The 21,471-nt window shown below is 30.6% G+C and overlaps 1 protein-coding gene across 9 annotated transcripts; it reads left to right on the top strand.

The window, feature by feature from the left end:
- Window positions 1-308: 308 nt before the first annotated feature.
- On the top strand, window positions 309-17,404 carry LOC143047595 (uncharacterized). Of its 9 annotated transcripts, XM_076220724.1 has the most exons (7): window positions 2,465-2,564; window positions 6,087-6,974; window positions 7,435-7,595; window positions 7,920-7,950; window positions 12,881-12,988; window positions 15,178-15,214; window positions 16,619-17,404. In XM_076220724.1, exons 2-7 carry the CDS (start codon window positions 6,164-6,166, stop codon window positions 16,635-16,637), a joined length of 1,167 nt encoding a protein of 388 aa, XP_076076839.1. In that variant the 5' UTR covers window positions 2,465-2,564; window positions 6,087-6,163; the 3' UTR covers window positions 16,638-17,404. The 9 variants fall into 9 exon arrangements, with proteins under 9 accessions (XP_076076836.1, XP_076076838.1, XP_076076839.1 ...); XM_076220721.1 differs by lacking the exons at window positions 2,465-2,564; window positions 15,178-15,214 and adding an exon at window positions 309-379; XM_076220723.1 differs by lacking the exons at window positions 2,465-2,564; window positions 15,178-15,214 and adding an exon at window positions 2,271-2,292.
- Window positions 17,405-21,471: the final 4,067 nt, after the last annotated feature.

Here is a 21,471-nt window from a genome sequence, read left to right as displayed (position 1 = left end):
ATTTTAAACTTCCCTAATTGATATGTACTCTAATATTGAAAATAACAATTAAAAAAAACGGAAATAAAAATGTATGATAAAATAAAATTGACACCTATCAGATATTGAGTAATATTCTTAGAACTAACGACTCATTTGTTAAATAATCTTACTAGTTAAATTACTCTTTAAATCATCGATTATGCTTGGCGTTGTAACCACCTAAAATTAAATAGTCTTAATAGACGTCATAATTTTTTAGACGTATGTCTAGACATTATGTCTTTTCCAGGAAGTATATTATATATAGTGTAGGTAGTCATTGAATTGTTTAATAATAACATTCTGTATCACAAACCAGTGTTTCTTATTCATCGTTAGATAGTTTTGAATAGTTAGGGTATGTTTTTGTATTAGCGTTGTATCAATATAAGCTACATGTAATACTTAGAAAATATTTGATTGTTTCAATTGTAGATTTTGTAAATACAAGGGACCTGTTAACATAATGAACATTACAAACTAGATCTGAAGTTTTTTACAGTAATTATTCGCTCGTTAACCACTGTCGCATGTGAATATTTTGGTGTTAACCCAAAAATATATATTTCATGTCCCTCTTTAGTTTTGAACGTCGTAGTTGTTACTACGACCTTGTTACTACGATTTTGATATGGGCGTCACTGATTCGACTTATGAAGAACCCCGACACCCCAACCCCTTCCCCCTCGAATTTTCCCTGTTTACAGTTTGTGTTGATACATCTTTGACCCAAAGGGCCAAGTGAACTTTTATCATCACTTGGCGTCCGTCGTCCGTCGTCGTCCGTCGTTAGCTTGTACAAAAATCTTCTCCTCTGAAACTACTGGGCCAAATTAATCCAAACTTGGCCACACTCGTCATTTGGGTATCTAGTTTAAAAAATGTGTGGCGTGACGCGGCAAACCAACCAAGATGGCCGCCATGGCTTAAAATAGAGCACAGGGGTAAAATGTAGATTTTGGCTTATAACTCTGAAACCAAAGCATTTAGAGCAAATCTAATAGGAGTAAAATTGTTTATTAGGTAAAGATCTATCTGCCCTGAAATTTTCAGGTGAATCGGACAACCGGTTGTTGGGTTGCTGCCCCTGAATATGCAATTTTAAGGAAATTATACCGTTTTCTGGCTATTATCTTGAATATTATTATAGATAGAAATAAACTGTAAACAGCAATGATGTTCAGCAAAGTAAGATCTACAAATAAATTAGTTGACTAAAATGGTCAGTTGATCCCTTAATGAGTTATTGCCCTTTATAGTAATTTTTTATAAATTTTTCGTAATTTTTTCTAATCTTTTACAAAAATCTTCTCCTCTAAAACTACTTATCCAAATTTAACCATACTTGGCCATAATCATCAGTGAGGTATCTTGTTTAAAAAATGTGTGCAGTGACCCTGCCAACCAACCAAGATGGCCGCCATGGCTAAAAGTAGAACATATGGGTAAAATGTAGATTATAACTCTGAAACCAAAGCATTAAGAGCAATTCAGACATGGGGTTAAATTGTTTTGCAAGTCAAGATCTATCTGCCCTGAAATTTTCAGATGAATCCGACAACTGGTTGTTGGGTTGCTGCCCCTGAATTGGAAATGTTTACTGTTTTTGGTAATTATCTTGAATATTATTATAGATAGAGATAAACTGTAAACAGCAATAATGTTCAGGTAAGTAAGATTCACAAATAAGTCAACATGACCAAAATGGTCAGTGGACTCCTTAAGGAGTTATTGCCCTTTATAGTCAATTTTTAATAATTTTGTAAATTTTGTAAATTTTTGTAAATTTTAACAAAATATTTCCTCTGAAACTAATGGGCATTATAAATTGAGATAATGAGATAATTGTAAGAAGCAAGCATGTTCAGTAAAGTAAGATCTACAAACACATCACCATCACCAAAACACAATTTTGTCATGAATCCATCTGTGTCCTTTGTTTAATATGCACATAGATCAAGGTGAGCGACACAGGCTCTTAAGAGCCTTTAGTTTTATACTGTATATGATTGATGTGTTATGCTTTTTTCTGTTAAAATAATGGACGATACGTACCTGTAATCCCTAATATATGTGAAAGAAAGATATGGAATGTACCATTTATGTACGTCTGAGTCATCTGAGACCACAACACAAATAAAAATCAAACATCTTAAAAAACTCTTATTATAATATTTTTGATTCAAAACAGTATTAATGTGCCAAAGGTCTGCATATCCGTTGCACCAAATTTTGCTAAAAAAGCTGCTTTTATATGATATAGGACTATAAGTAAGTAACATAATCATGATAATGTTCTATAAATAAACTGTTCTCAACCTGATCACATTACTGCACTGAAAAAAGAATGTTCATTTGAAGTCCTAAAAATAACATAGGGGTTTTTGACAGATTATCTGATCAATGACGTAAAACACTAGCTTCTAGAATATTCAAATTGTTTGTAAATGAGTCATCGATATAAATTTAAAGTTTGTTATTGCTTTTTAATAAACACTCTAACTTCATATATTAAAGACAATTACCTGGAAATACATATCTAGGTAAGCCTGAGTATATCATGTTTATATATCTATGCAAACTTTGTTTGAAATCAAGTTTCAGATGATCTTTAAATGTTTTTTTTTTTCATTCAACATACTTTAAGATTAACATTAAAAGTACTGATAAATGCCACTAGTTCCGTCATTTATAAATACACTATTTTATGTCACTCTCTCATAGATTTTGTTTTCAATTTCTGTGTATAAATCAAACTGTTGGTTTTGTCGTTGATATATTTCATGTTTTAATGTGGGTACCAATTATAATATGCGATTAGTGTGCATTGTTGACGACTGTAAAGTGACCTATCTAGTGGATTTCACAACAATAACTTGGACAATGATGGTTAGCTATTTGTCTTATTTGCAATCATACCACATCTTATCCTTTTTATGAATAATTTTGAATAAAAAAAGAAAATCAAGGCAGTTGATCTGAATAAAACGACGAGTTTGCATCAATTGGTTAAGACAAATGACCAACAAACATTACATTTCCGCGTCTATTTTTTAGTTCAACTTTTGAAATTTATTTATATTCATTCATAAATTTTATGCTAATTTCTAAAAGTAATTTTAATAAAAATGAGACATTTAAAACTGCGGGTGACATTTATCTTAAAACATGAAATTCTATATCTATATTTTAGGCTTTATCTATTTTTTATATGTGGAGATAAAAGGTAGCAAATGACTGTCAATTAATTAGTTCACATTGAGCTGAATCATATCTCTATTGTTAAAGAATACACGGTGATATATATTGTGAATTAAATAAACCATAGTCATTTGGACTTCAGTGGATAGATAACTGTCGTATGGGCAATCATACCATGCACATCTTATAGTTTTATAAATATACTCAAATAAGAAAAGAAATCTAACTTTTAAATCAGTTATTCTGACGAAAACGACGAGATTGCACGAATTGGATTGGTTAAGGCAATTGACCTACATACATGAATGTCAGTCCCTATTTTTAGTTTAACTTTTAAAAATAAATATTATCATTGATGAAGTCTATGCTAATCTTCAAGTATTTTGAATGAGAGTGAGACATTTGAAATAATGGGTGACCTCAATTCAAATACACGAAATTTATATCATTATTTATATACAAAACGCAAAAACATTGTTTTAGAGTGTGCAGTCAAATATTTGATAGATAAACGTATCCAAAACAAAATCTAATGCTTCTGAATCATCGATGAATAACATTGCACAACTTAGTTTCGGTTTTATTGTGTAAAAATAACTTCGTCACATAAACTGAACTTTCTATGTTACAATTGGTGATTCATGAAACAATTGTACATTACGCCCTTTCGAATCCTATCCAATCTTATAATCGTTATAACCGGAAGTGCACATATATCAAGTCAATTACGGGAAAACAAAAGCAGCTGTTTGTTGTGTTAACTGTGAGTTGATATAATTAATTAAGATGAATAATAACATATTGATTCACTTATATAATTGCAAATATTCTAATATTCTATGCATCTGTTCAAATTTAATATTTCGAGCGTGTACAAATTTGAAGTGAACATATTGGTATGGCTTATACTCAATGTTGAAGGCACAGGCCTTTCTGTATTAATTACTGTGTCATTTGGTCTCTTATGAAGAGTTGTCTCATTGGCAATTATATAACATCTTATTTTTATATTTTTATATAAGCCCGTAAACATCAATACATAGAATAAAAGAAATATAAACGTGTATTCATTCAATTGATTCAATGCAGGCATTTGACACAACATAAAGCTACTGCACAGCGCTTTACCGTTTTCTGTTTGTAATCCAAAAAAAAAAACTTCAATAATGAACAAGTGCTTTCTACTCAATGCATGGCGGAGATACCGGTTATACGTAATTTCCAGCTAGGTATTAATAACGATTCGTCTTTGCATTAAAACAAACGTAAAAATTCCGAAACGTTTGTGGCATGTGCGATTAAGGGAGTCGAATACTGGAGTAAGAAAAATAAGAAATTACAACATTTGATCAACAGTAAATAAGCAGAAAATGACCATATCAATGATAATATAATACAAAGTTCTGAATAACGGGATTGTGATACATGCGGTGACGAATATCAAACGATGACAAAGATTGAGTTTTGCTCATTATTCATATGGTGACCTATAGTTGCTTTGCTTTTAACTGCGACATTTAATCTCTTGCAGATGTTTGTCTCTTTAGCAATTATATCACATCTTGCGTTGAAAATACAACTAGAAAACGACAATGACATTTAATACCAAATAAACTATTGGTTTCAGAACGATGATAATGTACAATGTACTCGACCAGAATTTGTAGTATACGACTATGACTATGACACAGCAATTCCTATAAAATGTAAACTTTGAGTCACAGGTAAAAACCCAATCACATCTTGATATATGATACCATTACCGGGAAGTGAAACGTCAGATTTTCAGGGAAAAACAAGCTGTTTATCCGTCTTTTTAAGATTTGAAGACTTGACATCATAGTTTTTATTTTACACTGATCAAAGACGCTATTTAAAAAAGTCATTCATTTGCACAGGTATAATTAATTGTTATATGAATGTTTGCCTCACAAAAAATCGCTATCTTTTACCTAATCCTTAAACATATCGTATTATTGTAGGATAGTAAACGATTTAAAAACAAACAATGAGTTTTAAACACAGGAAATATAATATGTGTAACGTTGGTTATTTCCCATTACTTTTGTTTATAGAATTGAAGTGTTTTGTAATCATTTTAACATGAACAATCGTTGCGAAATAATATTGCACAGCCTTATTCCGCTTCAATCGTATTTACAATATAGAATTCAACTTGGTCATTAATATTTGAACATGCACCGAAAATTTGTGATTCATGATCATTTGATACATATAAAGACTATTGTTGGTCATGTCTTGTGTATGCGTATATAAATAATGGAGATGTTTAACATGTATATACAAATAATATAAATGTTATCACTGCAGAATATTTAAAGTAATTTGAAAGAATTATAGCAAGATGCTGACGAACTATTCCGACGCGACGTCTTTAGTACTAAGCAAATACAATTACTAGTGAGTGATATGTTAACAACAAACACACAATACATGATTGATCATGATTATGTACCGTCACCGAAAGTTGAACACAAAGCTATAAACTGCAGCAGTTTAAACATAAAATATTGAGTAACAAAAAAATACCGTTAACCAATATGTAAGTTATGTATAGGTTACAGTTTTCTGATAAATGCATATATTCAAAAAGAAGTTTGAACAACCATATTTTGAATATACGTGACGAATTATGTGCACATATTATGACTAGTTTATAAAAAAAAACATTTCCCAATCAGTACACAGCATATGACAATTGAAGATACTATTCTTTGCCTACGAAATTAAATTTAATCATTTAGTTTTTGTTAGGTATTTCCATGGTAATTTATACTTGTAATCATGTACAAATGAAGTTAAAAGGCTAAACTTATCATCATTTATATTATTCTCTATTGTAGAACTTTTGAATATGGTGGCATTTTAACTGAAACAGCTATATACATTTCAAACTTATTGGAAAACGTTTCATGTGAAAATGGCTGATGCAAATATGCTTGAATCAACTCAGACAATTTTATCCTTTTCAAAACGGTCAGATGCACCACCTTCAACTGCCATAAGTGTCAGCACAGGATTCACGTACACCGGGAAAGATGGTATAGTAGAATGTCAGTCATGCAAAATTAAAGTAAATTTAGAGGGGAAAGATATCATTTCACTTGCGGATGCGCATGGAAATTATTGTAGGATAAAATCAAATTTGAAGGATGAATCAGAAATACCAGCACAGAATATAGCAAGTAACGTAGAAGAAAGGACCGACAATAAAAACAATAATGTGTCAGCTTCAACGTTAAATGATAATGCCAATATTGATAGACAAACCACAGCCGAACAGACAGTACAGGAAAGATCAGGTCATTATTGCGTGGAAACTACCCCAGTAGATACAACAAGTATTGCACAATCATTCATGATACCTCAACCTACGAATGTAGAACTAGAACCAGAAGTACCTCAATCAATCGTGCAAAGAAATGAACGTATCTGTAGTGATTTATCTATATATTCTAATTATCAGTCAATCAAATCGGCTCCATGTTGTTATTGTCCCTGTAGGCTCTGCAGATACAACAACACTTTACCTATATTTTGCAGTAGAAATAAAACTTGTATGTATGGATTTCCAAAAATGAATGTAAGAACTCTGATGTTAAGTTTACGGGAAAGAGTATCGAATGGCCCACTTCATCCAGAATTTAGCACATTAGAGTCTAGGAAAAGAAATCTAAATGGAAATATTGACTCATATTCATGCGTAGCAGAAGCAGGATTCTTTGCTGATAGTAAGTAAAATGTGTATCTTTGTTTGTGTATAATGATATAATAGTTATACCACAATAGTATCGAAAAAATCGTTAGAAAACTTTAACGAATATTGTTGCATCCTTCCATTTTAAAATATATATAAAATGTTTTGTGACACTATACATGTGATAAAAATGAATCATTTATTCATTAAGATTTGGAACTTAAAAATTTGTTATGCGTTTTTGGTTTGTTTGTTGAAAGACAGACAAAAAAAAAGTTTCAAATAGGAATACAAGAAATTGTGTTCACTATGAAGGATATTGTAAAGTCCTACTGCTTTTGTGGTTTTCTCTGATCATGTGAATAAGAAATCAAGATATTGTAACATATTTTTTCCCTCAATATTTGGTTCGAAATTGTTTCATTTAAAGAGAGAGAGAGAGTTACTAACACATGCACTTTTAACTATGACCATTCTTTGGGATCTTTTCCAAGGTTCCTGTGGCAAAGAAAGAATATGCTGCTTTTATTGCGATGGAAATTTAAGAAACCACCTGTTGACTTATAATCCATGGCGAGAACACACACGCTGGTTTCCTGTATGTCCCTTCATTGTACAACAGAAAGGAGAAGATTATATTCACACTGTTTTAGAGGTAAAGCATGTGTATCGTCCTTCAATTTGTTTGCTTATCCTTCGATAATATAAGAGTTATAATAACACATAACATTATCACGAAAATGGCAATATTTTTGTATCTGTCACTTTGTATGTTTTGCGTAATACTGTGTCACAGGAAAACCTAGAAAAGCTGTTGCAAAATGTACTATTCGGTTCTTTTTTCATTTATCAATTAATAATAATCATGAATTAAACGAAAATCGTACTTTTATTACATTTTTTTGCTGTAAAAATGATGTACAGGTCGTCTTATTAATCTATTAAGGTAACTCTTAATTCACTTTTATTTTTTGTGCAGGATACAAAGATGTTAAAAATGAACTTGGAAGGTAAGTTCATGTGTATTTTCGATACAAATATCACAAAAAATAAAGATTTTAATTTGAATTTATTTTTTTCATTTGTTCTTAAATCTATGAAATTAATTAATTGATTTTTTTTTGGTAATCCTATGTCTGTCTGTTTTATGTCTGAACATGTGTGATTAAAAACGTATTAACGTTTATGTTCGGTCTTGTAAAAAAGATATAATAACTAATCTCGTGTTTGCATCAAAATAACTGAACTACACATTTATTTAACGTTAATAGGTATACACTTGAATTAATGATCTGTTTACACGGAAGATTGTTTAATATTTAAAAAAAAAAAAACACATTTGTATATAAATGTTCTATTTTGATTCGAAGTGTGGTGTTATGCATTATCTGGACCTTGCATAATTCGGACTTTTTCTGACAGAGCAGTATATACTATTATTTTTCAATAATATGAAAAATAAATTGATACATTTTTGTAGAATGTCTGTTTATTTTGTTCGCATAGAATTATCAATATAATGGAATTTGATGCGACTGTCATACAAGTGAGAGGTGTAGCTTACTTTAAAACCAGGTTTAACCAACCATCTTCTACATAAGAAAATACCTGAACCAGGATTATGACAGTTGATGTCCATTCATTTGATGTGTTTGATCATATGATGAAGCCATTTGATCAAGTACTCTCCGTATGAATTTTCCTCGGAGTTTTTGTGATTTTACTTTTTGATATCAATTTTGTTTTTATGATATAAAAAAATAAGACTTAAAAAAAAAATATCTATTATTTGTCATCAGTGATACTCACTGTAATCAAACTAAGTGCTTCACATTATACTGGTTAAATAGTCGCATATCCAAGATTCAAACAAAACACTAAAAACTATTAGGAGACATTGAAGCACAGAAATTATCTGTTATTCTTTCTAGCTCTGGAATTAATGTTGACTTGTATTTTCAAAGTCCATTTTAGAGAAAACCTACTGATCATACTTAAAAAGGGAACAGTCATTCAAACTTGCTTCATGTTTAAGTTGTTTACAATTAAATAGTAAAAAATAATAATATATAGACTGTCTCAATCTTGTCTTTAAGAGAAGAAACTTCTCGCAATTTTACAAACTGTAGTGTACATGGTATATATAAGATTCCTATTATGTACGTTCAGTTTTATATTAATACTATTCAACTTTGATCTCGTTTAAGTCGTTGAAGTGTGCTTTTCTATTTTCACTTTTCGCAAAATATAATCAAACTAAACGTGGCTCTTTATTGTATAATGAAACACTTGATCCAAGATTTGATCTGCGCGTAATTGTTTAATGCATATGAAGGCGCTAATATGTCCTCTGCCGCTTTGGTATGTTGGTATGTTATTTAATCTTAAGGTGGCTCGAGGGTGTAAGTCCATTTTTTTTAATGTTAATATGTGATTTCGTTTTTTTTTCTATAAAGGACCTCTGTAATATACTTAAAAGAAAAAAAAAGAAAAAAATGGAGTCACCGTTCATTTAAGGTAACACGATACCGAATGGCATAACTCACGATTTCCAAACTTTTTTGCACACATGTTCTTTGAATCGAGTTACATCGGAATATGTAATAAAAAATGGGGGTCACCATTTTTGTTTTCTTTGTATTTTCATAGGAAAACGTCAATTTTGTCGACAAATTTACAAGGGTATATAGGGGAAATTGCTATTTTTCGGCTTACCTTTTTAGACTTTCCAATGGATGGCAATATTCTTATATACGGAGACAAACAAAAAACTAACATAATATCCAGGATTGCATACTGAATCCATACACGTATTGAAACTCATATGTCACCATCCTTGTTTTTGAGATAAATGGATTCAAAGTTGATTGATACCCGTATAATTTGACCGAAAACGTGTGACGTTCAGAATGTAACGTTATTCCTTCTCAAAGATATGGAAAACAAAATATGTGTCGGGATCTGAATGGGTTTTTTTCATTTTCCCTGTCGGGTTTCGTAATTTTCCTAGTAATGCAATATGAAATTCTAGTGATATAATTTATTTCGTCCTGCACATGGAAATTTCACTCACATGAATTACCATTAATCTCGTCTGATTTTCACACAAAACGAGCATATACTTGAAACTTGCTTGAAATGGTTGGTTCCACGTGAATATTATGATAATAGTTCATGAATAAATCACCGGAATTTGGAACACGTTTATTCAAATAATATCTTTATTCTAAAATTTTAATAAATCATTAAAAAAACAAAAAAAAATATTTACAAAACAAATCTTGAGATCATATATGCATTCTTTATAAGTAAAAAACTGCGAAATATAAAAGTTCCAGCTTGAAATTCCACATGTAGGAGATGTAAGCCGGAGTTTGTTCTCTGCGTGCCTTTTATATTTTATCAAAATGCCTAATCCAGCAACCTGTCATGCACAAAAAATAAAGAAAATCCAGACGATATGCGCACCTTTTATATGAGTAGTAACACCAGATACATAATTTAAACCTGAAGCAAATAGACTGTAGTCCTAAATAATTAGCCGTATACACCCTATATATACCAAGTGCGGGATTGATGATCGAACGGTCAGGGTTGAAACAATATGATGATACGTGCTCTGTTAGGATTTTGGTGATAAAATATATTTTTGATATGCAGTTCATATAATGGAATGGTAATTTGGAGATCTAAAATGAGGGTATATTGGATAGGGACAGAAATTTTGTCTTGCAACAGGCCACCTACGGACCCCTCAAAGAGTTGTTGCAAGTGTTCTTACTTTTTAAAGAGCGCAGCACTCTACTTATTCGATGCTTTCGGATGTAATGTCTCCAATCTGACCGGACGTAGATGCAAACTTGATACATTCCCACACAGTCAAATGAACGCCCCACTTTGGAAGCATTTTACTGCCAGTCGGAAGAAGACCAATTGACCATATTTCTATTCCCTAGTCACTCTTGGGTGTAAATTGTAGAATAAAACCTAAATATAAAAATTATGTACCACGTCAGAAATATGAAATATATTTGTACTCACTACGACACGAGTGGAAAGCTCGGCAAGTCTCGCTTTTCATCGTGTTTCTAAAGCTCGTACAAATACATTATATATTACAATATACAAATATATATATATAGTATATTTATCCACACAAAGAAATACAAACACTTCTATTTTACATGTATATAGATCTTCTAAAAACTCCTTTTAAGACTGTGAAACGAAACTCCTCTGGCTTTTCCCGACGCCTAGTATGTGAGCAATATGTCCCTCAGGGCCTCAAAAGGCAACTACTAGTATGTAAATTGTCTTTCAGTCGTTTTGTCTCCGAACTTGTACATGTACATTATTTCCAACTCAAATCACACAAAAAAACACACTACCAACGAATAGCCATGCAAGCCTAAATTATCACAAATATAAAATCTAAATGACTTATCAAGATCTAGCTATTTCAGTCTCTTTCTGCCGTTTTAATAATAATTAGTCAGTCGTTTGCTTGTAAATTAAATTTCGAGAAAAAAATTGTAACGGAACCAGTCTGACTAGAGCCCGTCCCGACTATCAACTTGCGTTTATAGACGCAAGTGAATACTTGGAGCTGGCTTTAATCAGACTGTAACGGGACCTCTTTTTTTAAATTTTATTTTTGCCGAATCAAGTTTCCATGTATTTTTCAACCTACGTTAACTTTCTCAGGCCTCATTCCGATGTTGTTGTCTGTACCGTGTAGACTTGGTCTATAGGATTACAAAGCTAGCACTTTATTTTTTAAATATTTCCGAAACTATATCAGATTTTCTCTGTACAGACCAATGAATTTCAGAGGCTGTTTACACTTGGAACACAGGGAAAGTTATTCGACCAAATAACCAAGTTTAACCACTTTTTGTTACATTCCATACTAACAAACTATTTTCTGTATGAGTTTCAAAGTCTGCTTGTATTGTGCTTTTTCGCCTAATTCTATCCGAATTCTCACCCAGATCAATTTCCTTTTTCCATTTTGTCCGAGCAGTGTTTTTGACGACCATTTAAACACGAATTAATATTTCAACAATTCTCCGGGTTTTTTTTACACATCATCTATAGATTAGATTTCTACTTTCAAAACAAAATTGCATGGGGATACGGCGTGCATCATGAATAAGTTTTTATTGCAAAAATAAACCAAGAACAAAATAAAGTGATAAAATTCAGTATATTATGCATGAGAACATATATAGATACATCGTGCAGATGCTTAAATATAAAAAAAAACATAAAATTTAAAAGTAAAGTAATACATTTTTAAAGGTTAACAATGAGCAGAAGAATTGCCGGAAAACGATAGAGCAATCTATGTCAAATAAGTAATTCGTTACGTATTGCATCAAAATTCTCGGGACTCTGCATCTCGAAAAAGTTACCGTTAAAAATGTGTCATAGTTACCAAAAATATTTTTTAAATTATTTAATCAATTTGTGATTGCAAAACCTGCTGCATTGGCTTGTATGTGTGAACGTTGTTCGCTAACGTCAGGAACGATAACTCGTGACGTAACGTCATTCCGTATCGTGTTACCTTAAGCTCCGAAAGAAGCATGCATTTTTGGTGAAGGTACATTTTTTTTCTATAAAACTAATAGGAGAAATAACGGTGAAATCGAAATAAAAAAGAACCTAAATTACAAAAATCGCTTAAATTTTACAATTGTTTAGTTTTAAGTACATCTTATTTGAAAGAAAATGATAAAAAGTATAGGCTAACACGAATAAAGTTGTTTAGTTACTGTTTGTACCATATCATAAAGTAACATCTAATGGTGTAATAAAATATAAGATTCACAATGGAAAAAAAATGTTTAAATTGATGCTGACATTTTTGTTCACTAGAGCCTCCTTAAATACAAGATTGAAGATATATTTTCAGTATTTGTGTTATACTTTTTTAAGATAAAAACAGGACTTCTCATTTGGATACACTCGCTGTAGTCGACGCTAAGAAAGTCTATCCGCATTTTGCAGTTGACAAGATCAATAAAGGATACTTTGAAGAGAATGGTAAGCTTAATATTACCTACAAGGTGTATAAACCTTTTTTTTTTGGCAGATATTCGCAATCTTCTGGTTTTATCCATGTAGTGCTATTTTGAGAAAAATTTCACGATAGCTCTTACTTTTTTTTTCGCAATTTAAATACATATAGTTAAAAAAAAGATCTCAAAAATACTAATACATCCAACATTTTTTCTTTAAACTTTTAAAAGAAAAAATGTTAAATAATAAAAACAAATCTTTGAGTAGGAGGATGGGGAGGTGGAAATTAAAACTGATGGATGGATATGGAGTCCCTTATAAAATCAAAATTAAAATGGATTATAAGAGATATTAAAATCAGGAATCTCAAACTGGGCTGTATAATCAAAACTATACTTTAATAAATTCGGGAGAAAATCTTATTTCAATGATTGTAAATAACACAAAATTGCCAGAAAAAAATATAATAGTACAGCAACTTTCTATCAAAAGATAATAAAAACATGGATAACTGTGGATAATTATATCTATAATTACTCAGAAATCGGACAACAATTCATTTGGGGTAATACATTACTAAATGTCTTGGAAAACATTTGTTCTTTGATAACTGGATTGATAGGGATATACTATATATAATCGACACAATAAATAACAGGGGAAATATAAAGGAAGAAATAATTACTTCAAAATTAAAAAAATAAAAACGATTGGATTTCTGAATTCTTCAAACTACAAAAGAATATACCAAAGCATAATTTGAAATTAGAGGAATCATTTTAAGCAAAAGTCCATATTAACTGCACTAAAATTAAACTTAGAGATACTAATGATGTACTTACTTATAATATCAAAAACATATACAAATTAGTACTAAGTCAATTAAAAAAGGAAATACAGAATTTTGAAATGGGAAAGAGTCTTAAGCAAAGGTAAACTTAAGGTAGCTGGCTTGTCATGTTTTGGAATTTTCGTCAGATTTTCGGAATCCTTTGGTTTTATTCATTTGAATGCATTAACAAATTTTGCCTGATGACCCCCATTTTTCTTTTTATAATTCTTTTACATGTATAATGATGAGCTGTCGTTAAAGTCTTTTTAATTTTAATTACTTTTTAATAGTTTTTGAGGACTTTAACTTGTCAATGATAAATCTACGAAAAGTCAAGAGAGAACATTTTCTCGCCAAACTTTCAATGGCTAATATATCGAAAACGAGCACGGTGACCTATATATTTTTTTTGCTCTTTGAATTCCTTTATTAATCCCCTATCAATATAAACTAGTGTTTCGAAAACTTAATTACTTTGAAACTGAGAAGCGAACTACCTGAAAAATGAATTCAAAAACTCTATTTAATTCTATTTTGAATATCTAAATGATACATGTAATAAAATAAAAACGTTTAGGTGGAAATTAATGCATTATATTTTGCCAAATGAGGAGTTGCGTAACCAGAGGAAAATTTCCCAAAACATTTATTTTTCATACTGCAATGAAATAAATAATTATAAATATTTTTTTATTACATGTTCATATTATAAAACATTTGAAAATCAACGAAAGATTCACTTAAAAAAGCATACATTACGAACACGTAATAAGTCTTTATTCTCTTGTTATATATTAAACAAAATTCATGACAAAGTATACTATGCACTATATCTTCTGCTTAGCTTAATGTTTTTTTTTTCTTCAGTTTATCAAGCACACTATGTTTCTTATAAGAAATACTCGCATGGTTAACACATTAAGAACATTTAGATACGAGGTAGAAACTATAGTAGAATGATTTACTTCAGCAAATATCTAGATCAGCTGTTTATTAAAAGGTATCAAAGGTACCAGGATTATAATTTAGTACGCCAGACGCACGTTTCGTCTACATAAGACTCATCAGTGACGCTCATATGAAAATATTTATAAAGCCAAACAAGTACAAAGTTAAAGAACATTGAGGATCCAAAATTCCAAAAAAATTGTGCCAAATACCGCTAAGGTAATCTATGCCTTGGATAAGAAAATCCTTAGTTTTTCGAAAAATATAAAGTTTTGTAAACAGGAAATTTATAAAAATGACCACATTATTGATTTCATGTCAACACTGAAGTGTTGACTACTGGGCTGGTGATACCCTAGGGGACGAAACGTCCACCAGCAGTGGCATCGACCCAATGGTGTAAATATTAACAAAGGTATTGAATATTTTGTAGAAAAAATATGTCATTTCATAGATTTACTATTTACATTGTAAGTATCAAGCTAGATGTTGTTAAGTGTTATGCATGTGATTTTTATTATACATGTAAAATGTAAGTATATATCTATTTGTGTTCTGGTAGATGTGAGTGTGTGTAAAAGTTATGGGGAGAAATTCATTTGTAAACATTATGTCATGTAATGCAGAAGTATGAATGTACATTGTTATTATGAATGTTTCTGTTCGTACTTCAGATTTATAAGTATGTGTAGGCGGGTTTGCGTGTCTTATTAGATATATGATTCGGAAACACTTATATATTGTTTACAAACATTTGATAGGTCAAAGTCACGATATGTTTCTGGGTCAAATCAATAACAAATGTATCGAAGATTAAGGTGAAACAAAAAAAAGTATATTTAAACTACAACTTACCTTTTCGAATCATTAATCAAAACTTTCATAACCTCGTTTAATTATAATTTTAAATTTTCAAATCACTGCAAAAAATATTACATCCAAACACGAGGAAAGGAAACACGTGCGAGGTCACTGACCGCATTTTGTTTCTGATTATAGCTCGAGATAGAGTAAAAAAGTTATAAAAACGTACCGGAGTACAGAATAATTGCCATCAAAAATATGGCGTACAGTTATGGGGTAGTTATATATATATATATATATATATATATATATATATATATATATATATATATATATATATATATATAACGTAATGAATATGAACATATAAAAATAATAATTGTGTAGTAGCAAAAACTGTTTGTATTCAGATATTTATATTCATCAAATGTTATCTTTCGTAAATTTTACTGAATATTCTTCCTGTATATTCAGTGTTAAATTTAACAGAGATGCTGTACACTAAGTTTAAGTGTTAAACAACTATATGTGTAATCAATTAGAGTGTTAAATATAGCAAGAGTGTGAAATGTATAAAATTTGAAGAGTGAATTATTTCCTGCCAAATTTTCAATGACTGGCTTAAATTTCGAAAACAAAACGCAAATGGACGCTTCATTTTTTCTGCAATTTAATTTCCTCTATTTTCATTCTTTGAATTTTTAATAGTCTTCAAAATAACTTTCTATTTTGAAACAGAGTAGCGAACACCCTTTATATATAATAAACATGTTCTCTTGAACAGAGACGACATACGTCGTGTTTAACACTTATGAAAAAGTCTACGTGACTTTTCAGTTTGATCAATCTATACAATGTACCATTTACATGTACATTACAAAATTTAATATGGTGTTTATTTTCATTTCAGAATCGAACAACTCATTTACGTATGTTTGATTATTACTAATTATAACTATATAAGTTAGCTTATCCATTAGTATATGATATTAATTAACACTGTTGTTGAAGATTTATAAATTTAACATCAACATCAACCGAAATAATATTTGTTTTTTCTTCAATTCTAGGATATTATCCATGCCGTGAGGATCTTTTTGAATCTTTAGAAAGTTTCAAATTATGGAAAACATCTGAAACATATGACTACAGTATGTTTTAAAACAGAAAGTCATTAATGTGATGGGGATGCAACTGAGATTTGTGCCGAGCGTTTGCAATATTTAAAGAACTAAGTTATATAATGTGTATTCTTGAATAGACGATAAACATATTATCAACATTTGTATTACGCTTATGTTAAACCTCATTTTATATTGAGGGTGACAGCGATTTCAAAATATCGTCGCTCTCCTGAATGGTAAAAACAAAAACGTGCAGCTACGTCGGAAGCAGCTATTTGATCTAAGCATCTATCAACAAGAGATGGTTATTAAAAATACTTTAAAAAAATCTATGCAAAACTTAAATCCTTAAACAGTTTCTAGTCTTGCATATGCATAAAATATTTCCACATTCATTTGGGAGATAACAGAGATTTTATTATTTGTTTCATTCCTTTTGATAAATAATACGATATGATGTCCTCTTGACAAATGCTCATAGCAACGAAAGTATTACAACCATAAAATTAGCATTTAATCAAAATAGTGTCTCAATTCCAGTGTTCATTTATATGACCAGTCAGTTCTTATTATTTAGCTTCTATTAACTTAACTTAATACCTATGTATTGTTGTCATTTTTTTATGTCTTTGTTTCTTTGTTTCATGACATATTTTACGTTATCATATAGTTTTCTTGTTATTTGCAAATAGTTTTATATCAGTTGTTGACATAAATATACTCAATGATTAAGTTTATGCTTTATACGTTACGGTCATTTGATTGTGTCCATATACACTTCTTTAAAAAAACACTTGTTGTTATATACGATGATGAGTCATACAAATAACAAACCAAATTAATAATATACAGACTATAAATACATCTAACAACAAGGGCTGAGATCTAACAAAACATTTTTCTCCGTCAGGAGCTTCTGGCCTTTGTTAGTCTTGTATATTTTAAATCAAGTTCATTTATATGTTTTGGAGTTTGGTATGACGCCCGTTTTCAATAAACTAGTACAAATTAAATAAGGTGCCAGCTGAGGACCGCCTCCAGGTGCAGGATTTTATCGCAGAGTTGGAGACTCATTGGTTGACTTCGGCTGTTTTATGCTCTTTGCTCGGGTTGTCTTTTTGACATATTTCCCATTTTCGTTCACAATTTTACCTATGATATATAAGTGGCTGGATAAAATGCAACCTTTATAATGTTTCATTCCTAAGTAGATAATATTAACATATGCATGTACAGTGGATAAGGTCCTGTTTGACCCAAGAAAGTGAAATGTTGGACAACTATTTCAAATTGGAACACAATGTTTTTACATGCATATAATCAAGAGGTAGGAAGAAAAAAAAAACATAAAATTTGTTAAACTAATGACGTCACAAGCACATCATAATATGCACTGTTTTCATGAAAATGATGACAAATAGAGAATTTATCCTGTTTTCTATTGTCATTTCAATTATGTAAACAATGTGACCAACCAAGACACAACAACCCAACAACATAATTTGATAGATGCTGTGTTACAACTGTCGACATAATCTCACCAAATGCCAGTTGTTTCTAGGGTGGGCAGACACTTTTTCGATCTAAAATATTCTTAAGATGTAATACCACCAAATCATGTTACGTCACATCAGGTTGTATACGAAAATAGGTCGAAAAAAAATATTCCCTTGAATTTGACAGTTGTAGGTTATTAATCCTACATTTAATTGCAATAAAACATTTCTGGGTCATAAACATATATCTTGGATATTTCAAAGCACCATTTATTTATTTTTTTATTTAGGATTTCTATAGAATATTTTGGAAACATGAGGTTACATGGTAACTAAAGCTTGTACACAGGTTGAATAAAGGGGAAAACTTGATTGGTTAACTTCCTGTGATGTTTTTTTTCTTATTTGCAATGCAATGTTATTTGAAATGTTTTTCTATAGTACTGGACAGGATAAAAACTTTATACTCATGCCAAGTATTTCTTGTTTTGAAAAGTGCAAATTTAACAAAGACTCTTTGGGAAAAATCATTGATGGTATTACACCTTTGAATTTGATGGAAAATAGGAAAAAATGTACAAATCTCGTCATGGTTTATTGCCATGGTAACTTGTTTAATGTCATTTTTTTTCTGAATACGGTGTAAATAAATCGAATACGGTTAAAAATAGGAAATTTGAAATATAACTTTTAAATTTGTAGTCACATTTTGGCCTTTTTGTCGTGCACAACTGTATATCAGAATTGCAAATGTAACGACAACGACAACCACAAGTAACACTCATATCTTTGAGAATTCACATGGACTTGTGGTTGTTCATACAATGTTTGAAAGTTGATGCATGCGTCATTGTTGTATCATGCCGTAAATAGCTAGCGAGAACCAACTAATTGACAATCATAGTAAATTAAGACGGAGCTTGTCAACTTTGGATGGAACAAAAAATAGATTTTGACTATGTAGTGATGACTGAAAAAAATCAACGTATACCACTTGGCCATTGATGCCTTTATGCATACAAGAAGCACAAATACAAGCAAACCAAACAAAAGTTAATCACAATGTATCAAGCAATGTTTGCAATTACTGGTAATTTTATTATACAAGTCAGTCTTAGGTAAAAAAAAAAAAAAACTACGAACAACATTGTTTAGTCATTATATTCCAATATTGCTATCAATTTTATTATACAATCCCTCCTCACATGAAAACATAACTCATTTACTATGGGGCTATATATAAGAAAATGCGAACTTGGTCAGTTTTGGTTGTTGCGAAGAAATAATTTTATTATACAAGTCAGTCTGAGGTAAGAAAACTACTGAAATTTGTTTACGATTCAATATTTCAAATAAAAAAAGGACATGCTGGCACTCTAAATTGATGTTCCAATATTGCTATCATCTTAATTATACAAGTCAGTCTGAGGTAAGAAAACTACTGGAATTTGTAATGTTTTGAATGGCACTCTAAATTGATGCGAACATCCTTGTTTAGTCATTATTTCCAAATACACAATACAAAACCTGTTAAAATTAAATTACGCCATACTACACTGTTTTACGTTTATACTTGCTTACTAGTATAAGTACACTTTACAAACTTTAATACATGTAACATTGTCTTAACAGTGGGATGTAATTGAAGATTTTAAATGATGTATTTTTTGAATGAGGAATTGTAACAGAATTGGATCGGTGACGACACCTTCCGGGACATGTAGGTTACTTGTTATTTGTCCCGATTCAATCCTCGAAATACCTGATATACACAAATCAAATATAACTCAACAATTGATTAACAAATGTTCAACATTCAATTAAAACATTTAAATACAATTAAAAACTAATTGTTCGGAGAACAATTGAAGGTCTTTCCACAAGTAGGAATCTATTTTGACATGAAAATAATAGAATTTAGTTTCAATGTCAATCCCAGCGTTTAATGACAGCTTATTGTGTTCGCTGGTTCCAAAAATATATGGTTGGTATACAAAAGGATATACATAAGGAGATAATTTTTTACCTCCAGTTTGAAAAATGTCACTTCCGGTATTGTTGGATAAATTACTTGACACTGATTCCAAAAATATATAGTTCTATATACTTTAACACTAATTGAGAAGAAATAAATGCTACTTCTGGTTTACACAAAGTCACTTCCGGTTGGCTTTTTCTAGATTAAATGGCTTGCAACATAATGCAAAAAGTCCCATGGCTTTTTCGTGTCTACATATAAGGTAAAAGCAAAGGTCAAAATCTAGAACGTTAAATTTACCTATGACCTTGATCTCAATATCAAGGTCATTAACCATGGACCTCACATCAAAAGACCCTAGGTCTTAATTACATATGACAAATGAGTTATATCACTGTAATGTAATTTTGAATATAATAGGAGGGAAACTCCCATTAAATGTATACGTACCCTTTCAACTAAGATTTTACGTGTTACGACATGCCGCAACTAACAATTCTGTAAAAATATTTTGTAGATATCTTATAAGATTTCTGAAAATAATGGATATCAAGCCAAAATCAGAATTTTGTACATGACTTGACCTTTGACCTTAACCTCATTTTCATTTTTTTTATCACGGACCTCAAATTAAAAGACCCTATGTCTCTATCACTTATGGTTTATCAAGTTAAAATATATTTCACTTATATCAAATACAAAAGGGGAAATAACTCTCATATGGAATCTTTGTACGGCTTCAGTCAAAATAAGACAGAACATCCTGAGGATATAACGAGCAATTTGGAAAAATAAATTTGTCGGTTTCTTATACCGTTGCGAAGCCTAAGAGATAACAAGAACACAGTGTTTGGGGAGATAACTCTTATATAGGAAAGTGTTTAGTTAAGCAGTGTCAGTTTCAAAAGCGTATAAACTGTTTTATATCATATTCCAAATATCTGAGCGACATCCAGGGAAACAAAAAAATAACAGCGAAGGAAAATAATTAGACTGAAAAAAAAATAATAATGATCAGAAGAAAATCAATAGGTCTTTCCACGGGAAAGTAGAAAGACCTATTTAAAAGCAACTTTTTCAAAGAACAACTGAAGGCCTTTCCACCTCGATAATGAGAATGAATATGAAAAAAAACGGAGTTGGAAAATGTCACTCCTTGTAAATGTAATTTGTTACTACCAACTGATATAAAAATAAAATATAATGTACTTTTTCATAGGTTTAGTCTGAAATAGGCTATTTCCATTTACAATACGATCATTTCAGGTTGACCTGATATATGATGAAATGTGCACAACCAAATGCATGAGACTGAATTGTTTTAT

This window comes from Mytilus galloprovincialis, chromosome 10 (genome assembly GCF_965363235.1).
Source record: "Mytilus galloprovincialis chromosome 10, xbMytGall1.hap1.1, whole genome shotgun sequence".
NCBI classification, from domain to species: domain Eukaryota; kingdom Metazoa; phylum Mollusca; class Bivalvia; order Mytilida; family Mytilidae; genus Mytilus; species Mytilus galloprovincialis.
The sequence above is the reverse complement of the archived record's forward strand: the minus strand, read 5'-3'. Positions and strand labels throughout refer to the sequence as shown.

Coding starts and splice junctions, on each gene's coding strand:
- LOC143047595 (XM_076220721.1), top strand. CDS start 6,164: ATGGCTGATGCAAATATGCTTGAATCAACTCAGACAATTTTATCCTTT. Junction 7,951..12,880: donor GTTAAAAATGAACTTGGAAG/GTAAGTTCATGT, acceptor TACTTTTTTAAG/ATAAAAACAGGACTTCTCAT. Junction 12,989..16,618: donor AGGATACTTTGAAGAGAATG/GTAAGCTTAATA, acceptor CTTCAATTCTAG/GATATTATCCATGCCGTGAG.